The 7,394-nt window shown below is 22.5% G+C and overlaps 1 protein-coding gene across 1 annotated transcript; it reads left to right on the top strand.

The window, feature by feature from the left end:
• Positions 1 to 5,252: 5,252 nt before the first annotated feature.
• On the top strand, positions 5,253 to 5,444 carry BO79DRAFT_143305 (uncharacterized protein; the record flags this gene model as incomplete). Its single annotated transcript, XM_025678313.1, has 1 exon — positions 5,253 to 5,444. A coding segment is annotated over one exon (192 nt), but the record flags the coding sequence as incomplete, so codon positions are not given.
• Positions 5,445 to 7,394: the final 1,950 nt, after the last annotated feature.

Genomic DNA, 7,394 nt, shown 5'->3' with positions numbered 1-7,394 from the left:
TAAGGAATACTGATTTTTTATAATTATTTAGTTAAATGCTTGGTAATCCGCGTAGAAATATAGATTATTATTAGATTTTAAGATAAACAGCACGGGCGCGGTTACTGGAGAGTTACTAATTTTTATAAATTCTTTTTCCAGGAAATTAATCAGGATCTTCTGTAGTATTAAGAATTTTAATTAATTTATCTGATAGAGAGAGCTTTAAAAAATCTTTTTTTTTTTTTTTAATATTTTTAATTATCTTAATAACATGGTCTATTCCTGGGTGATAAAATAGTAAAGTATCTATTATTATTTTATTAAAAATATCTAAGTATTTAAGATAGGAGCCTGGTAGCTTGTTTTCTATTTCTACAGAATTTTTTAGCTAGTTGAATTTATAAAGAGTTTTATTAATATTTACCAGGCTTACTGTAAACAGCTTTACTAAGTTTTTTTTTTTCTTTAATTTTTCTAAGTATACCACACGTTGGCGGAGATTATAAGTGGTATTAAAAAGTAATTCTGTTTTTATCTATATTATACTTTTATTTTTATACTCTGGATGTTGAGTATAGAGTTCTTAACTTAAAATATTATATTCTGATATTTTATCCATGGAAGTCTTAATATAATATTATATTTATATATATATAATAGGATGTAGAGATATATATATTTTTATAGATTTTTATCTATATCCAGTAATATTTTTATTAATTCAGTTATACAGGCTTTCTTTTTCTTGAATTTTTTAATACTTTAGGGTTTGATAAGGATATGCTTCAGTTTATTTTTATTTATAAAGTTCTAGCTAATTATCCTGTAAGATGTATAGCCGGTATTAATTAAAATATTTATAAAATAAATTTTATTGACTAATCCTAATATGAAGAAAGTATAGTGGTTTTTAAATTCTTAAATCTTTTTCTTAAACTCTTTATAATTATGGTTAATTGGTGTGTATCTCTCTAGATAATAATTTAGAAAAACTATATTTTTTCTAGAACTAGGATTTGCTGAGTAACTAGATTCTTTAATATTTAATTAATTTTACTAGCTGGGTTATCTTTGAGTAAAACTTAGTAAACTTTATTCTTTAAATCTTAGAGACGCTGTGGTAGCAGATAAGGATATTTAGTAATATAATATTTTAAAGATCTGTAATATAAATAGAGTCCTGTTTTACAGTATTTAATTAATATTTTTTTTAATATCTATTAGGCTTGTTGAGCAGGTCTTATACTTATTATTATAGATTCTTAATTTATAATATTATCTATAATTATTTTTTTAGGGGCGCTACCTGCCCAGATATTAAAATATTCTAATTATTTTCCTAAAAATCAGTTTATCTCTATAAATTTATTAGTTATCTGTTTAATTTATTAATAAAAATCTTTAAAGTCTGGTTTCTGTTTAATATCTACTATCTGTTAATAAATATTATTATTTAGAATTTAATACAGGAGATTTTTTTTATTTAAGTTTTTTTAATTATATTCTCTGGCCTTGATTAGCAGGCTGTTAATTTTTATTAAAAAATTATTAATTATTTAATTTTCCTGCTTGAGAGTAGACAGCTTACTGATAATTTTTTCTTATTAAACTAGATTTTTATAAATTAGTTTAAGATAATTAATTAAAGCTGTGACTGAGAAGAATAAGATCTTATAATTAATCTCTATTTATAGATTAATCTTTGTTTTAATTTCTCTGTCTAGAAGTATAAATATATACTAAATTTATTCAGCTAGTATATTAATAAATTATTAATTAATTCTAATTTTTATTTATATATTATTAAGCTAACTCAGGAACTTATTTTTATTTTTTTTATTAAAGCTTACAGATATTAGTAACTTTAATTTCTTTATATCAGCCGGATCTTGGGCTGGTACTAATATTAATATTAATATTAATATAGATAGAGATACTGTAGTAAATGCCTAAGAAGATAGAAATCAGATATTAATAAATTATTTAATCTGCTTGAGACTGGCCCTAATCTTATTATTTATTATTATATTCTTTTGGAAGATAATATATTATATTTCTATACTCTGGATTATTAGTTCTTTGATATATTTAATTAACTAATTAATAATATTGGCTTGAGTAGTGTCTCTATAATAATTAGAAATATTTATTAATTTATTATAGTTGTTACATATTGCTAGTCTATTATCTAATAAATACTTTGAAAAGGAATAAATTCAAAACTGTAATAGGCTAAGAAGCTGGGAGAACTATGTAAAATATAGTAATTAATAAAGAAATTGAATTTATTAGAGAAAGAACTATCTAATCTATAGATAGATTAGTCTTTTTTATAGATAATTCTTCTGGGAGTTTTTCTTTATAACTTCAGTATACTTCTTTACTTACTCTGGAGATTTCTATCCTTCTTACAGATATCTCTGGGTCAAGGTCCAGAACCAGATGGATCAGAACATAGATGTTCTGATTCTAGATAGCTGACAGGGCCTAGCCCTTTTCAACTGTCTTTTATTAAATTACTATCTTTTACTATTTTTAATAGCTTAACTTAACCTGCTTTTTTCTTTGGACAGTCCTAGGCTAAGTATTCCTATTTCTAGTAGATAAAATAATGTTCTTCAGCTATTATATGGATGCGTTCCTCCGGCTCCATGCTAGTGGTATAACTGGTGTTATAGAAGGTCTTGGCCGGGGCGGAGAAGGTTATGGTTATAGTAATAATAATAGTTGATATAAGCAGCTGGTGACTCAGGATACTTATCTTGTGACAGCGAGTGATGTCTCTGGGTCACATGACTTCTGTTTATTTGCTTTATTTGCCTGTCTCGCGTGGCTTATTTACCTTTATATAATTATATGTTCTCCCTGAGCTTCTTTCTTTCTTTTCTTATACTAGAAATTCTTATTAGATAGTATTAAATTTGATTATTTAATTAATTTTTATATAATTTCTAGTATCACTCTATCTTTCATTTTCTAAATTAATATTATATACTGCCAGCTACCTAGCTTAGCAGCTAGTATTACTTTTTATATATACTTGATAATATTAAACACAGCTAAGACAAAATAACCTGACCAAGATCTGAACTAGAATAATTAATAAGAATACTTATAATAGCTAGAGAAAGCTATACTAAATCAGCACCAAGTATTATAAATTCTTGATAATATCTAATAATTCTACTAGAAGGAGAGCCTGATAACAGGAGAAATATTATCTATAATTAATTCTATAAATTATATATAAAGAATCCTGATAAAATCTTTAATATAATTCTTTGTATTATAAAAGAAGTAGAGATAGAGATATAAAAGACTATCTACTAATAGAATAAGCTTAATAATAATTATAATAAATTAATATATAAATATAATTTATATACTGTCTAACTTCTCTGGCTTAATAACTAGAGCAGCTAAGTAATTAAAATCTTTAAATTTAAGAAGTTAATAAAGATCTCTAATTTATCTTTATTCAGTAATAGCAAGACTATCAGTTTTAAAGACTAGCTTTTTATAATATAATAGAAATTAAAGACTAATATAGATTACCTGAGTATAGCTACTATTTAATAAGCTTATATAATCAGCTATTATAAAAATAATACTAGAAAGTATTTAATTCCCTGATTCTGTTCTGATACTTTAAATTCTTATATAGATATAACTGATATACTTAAATATCTAAAAATTATTTATACTAATCTAAATAAATCTTATAACACGCGCCGACAGTATCAGAAATTTAAAATAATAATTAATAATAAATTTTATAGTTTTATATTTATATTCTACTACCTCGCTGTAGAAGCAGGTATTATTAAAGTCTATTAAAAAAAAAATCTTTATTAATATCTTTTATTTAAGTTACAGGAGCTGACTATGTCCTGTTTTAATAATAATAATATAATATTCAAGCAATATGTTAAGGAGTGTGCCTGATTATTAAATTTAATTAATAATATAATAAAATATTATAGTAAGATAAGTATCCTGAGTTGCCAGCTGTCTATATTAATTATTATTATTACTATAATTATAATCTTTTTTATTCTAATTAAAATCTTCTGTAACACCAGCTGCACCACTAGTATAAAGCTAGAAAAATATACTTATATAATAACTAAAGAATACTGCTTTATTTACTAGAAACAGAAATACTTAACCCGGGATTATCTAAAGAAGAAAGCAGGTTAAATCAAGCTGTTAGAAATAATAAAGAATAATAATTTAATAAAAGATAATATCTAGAAGAAGTCTTTTTTCTAGATAAAATAAATATTAATATTAGTTTATTAAATTTATAAGATCTACTAGACCAAGAGAATAAAAGCTTTACTATTAAAACTTTAATATTAAATAATAGACTAGTAGTATCTGCATGTATTCTTACTAATACTAGAGTTAATATTTATACTTATATAAATACTATTTTTGCTATTCAGATAGTCTGCTGATTTTAAATTAATATTATTTTTCTTAAGATTAACTATATTATTACAGGCTTTGATAATAAGATCACAGTATTTTTAATTTATATTATCTAACTTATATTTATAATTAACAAACACTAATTCTATAATATATTATTTCTGATACTTAAATTAGGCCACCATGATATTATCCTGGAATAAATATAATTTATAAAATAAGAGATCTTATTAGATTACTAATAAGATAAACTAGTATAGTCTGACTATCTTTTTTTATAAGATAAAGTTAAGATTAGATTACTATAATAAATCTTTTAAAATATTTTATTACAGTATTTAATTAATCAGAGTTACCAGTAAGATACTATCTAATAAGATTATAATTTTTAAAGAATAATTAATATTCTACCACGGATATTTTTTCTTAAAATAAAGCCTGAAATGCCCTGAATCTACTAAAGTACTCTATAAGAAATCTTAGCTAAAATATACTGAAATCTGATAGATTAAAGTTTTTAATATTAAATTCTTAAGACCTCCCGGAGTCCCCAAAGAAGAAATATCCTTAAAAAAATTAAGATAACTTTTATTAAAACTGCTGTCTTCTATAGATATCTTTAAAATTCTAAATTAGAAATATTCATTATATCCCTGAGCATGATTAAGAAAGTTATTATAAAAAAAATAAATTCTTATTATAAAATATCTAAGCTAATTAAGAAAAAGAAAATAAAATAGACTCTTTTTAAATATTATTATAATCTAATAGATATCTTTTTTAAAAAAGAGTCAGATATTTTACCTATCTTCTGACCACATGACTACTATATTTAACTAGAAAAAAATAATCTGTTAAAAATAATTTTTTTTTATAAAATAATCTTAGAAAAACTTAAAGCCGCCTGTAATTATATTATTAAGAATCTGAAAAAAAGATTTATTATATTTAATACAATTCTGTTTATCTCTTTTATTCTAATAATAAAAAAGCCCGGAGGAGGATTATATCTGTATATTAATTATTAAAAGCTTAATATCCTGATCTGTAAGAATCTCTATCCTATTTTCTTAATTAATAAGATGATAGACTGCTTCTGGAATATAAAAATATTTATAAAATTTAATATTTATTAAGATTTCTACTGTATTTACATAGATTTTGAATCCGAAGACTTAATTATTTTCTAAATCTATTATAGAATCTTTAAATATTAAATATTACTATTCAGATTTATAAATAGACTAGCAGTTTTTTAATATCTTATTAATAAGATTTTTATGGACTTCTTAAACAAGTTTATTATAGTATATATAGATAATATACTAATCTTTAGTAAAAATAAAATAAAGCACAAGTTTTATATTTATCAGATTCTTGAGTATCTTCAGGCAGCCGGACTTTAAGTAATAATTTATAAGTATAAATTCTATATAATAAAAACTAGATTTCTAGATTTTATTATCACTACTACAGATATTCAGGTTAATTCTATAAAGACTACTATAATTATAAAATAATAGCATCTGATTACTATTAAAGAAATATAATTATTTCTTAGATTCTGTAACTTCTACCAGTATTTTATAAGAAATTATAGCTGGATTACTAAATCTATAAATTAGCTTATCTGGAAGAATATTTTATTTATCTAGAACTAATTCTATAAGACAGTCTTCCAGATCTTAAAACAGGTCTTGATATTAACTCCTATACTAGTTTATTATAATTTTTCTAGATTTATACGTGTTGAAACTAATATAACTAATAAAATAATTACAGGAGTTTTTTACTAGCAGATTAAGAATATATAATATTTTATAACTTATTACTTAAAGACCATGTCTCCACCCGAGTATAACTATAATATTTATAATAAGGAAATATTGGTTATTATATATACTTTTATAAAATAAAGAGCAGAACTGGAAGATCTATAATAATCAGAGAAATTTATAATTTTCATAGACCACTGAACTCTAAAATATTTTATAATTATTAAAAAATTTAATACCCGGCAGGCTTGCTTGGCAGAAATACTATTTTAATATTATTTTATTATTAAATATTAACTAAAAAAAAATAATATACTAGCTGACTGCCTTACATGGAAGAAGACTAATTTAAAGATAGCTAATAATTACTATTACTAAATACTATTAAAGTCTAAGTTTCTAGAATTTAATATAACTTTTAATTTAGTACTGATAGCTCCCGTGAAATAAAATCTCTATATTATAGATTATATTCTAGAAGTAAATTATATTTATCTTTTTTTAAAAAACCTCCGGAAGCAAGTCTATTAGTAAAAGACTAACTACTTCCTGTAAGATAGACTGCTTCTATATTAAAATAAACTAATAATCTCTGATAAAGATAATCTACGGGCCTGACTTCTAGATAAAATCTATTAATAACTATTACTAGCTTACCCTGGATAAACTAAGATAATAATATTAATTAAATAATAATATTTCTAGAGCACTTGGAACAGAGATATCTAATATTATATAAATAATTACTTAATTTATAAAAGAAAAAATATATATTAAGACTTATTATTTAAACTACTTTAATTCTTTCTGATCCCTGATCAGCCATGATAATATATATTTATAGACTTCTACTTCTTCCTAAAGAACTGTCACGGGTTTAATCCTGTCTTTATAGTAATAGATTATTTTAATAAATATATAATATTTATCTCCTGTATAAAGCAGATCTTTATATAAAATATAATTTATTTATTTATTAATTAAGTTTATACCTGGACAGGACCTCCTGATATTATTATTTCTAACTAAGGAAATTAATTTATAACTAACTTTTGGAATAAACTATACTGAATCTTATAAATTAAATTAAAGCTTTTAATAATATATTATCTGCAGACTGACAGGTAAATAAAAATTATTAATTAATATACAGTCCAGTAATTTATTTTATTTATTAATTATTTCCAGGACAACTGGTTAGAA

Source organism: Aspergillus costaricaensis (genome assembly GCF_003184835.1).
Source record: "Aspergillus costaricaensis CBS 115574 unplaced genomic scaffold BO79scaffold_10, whole genome shotgun sequence".
NCBI classification, from domain to species: Eukaryota; Fungi; Ascomycota; class Eurotiomycetes; order Eurotiales; family Aspergillaceae; genus Aspergillus; species Aspergillus costaricensis.
The sequence above is the reverse complement of the archived record's forward strand: the minus strand, read 5'-3'. Positions and strand labels throughout refer to the sequence as shown.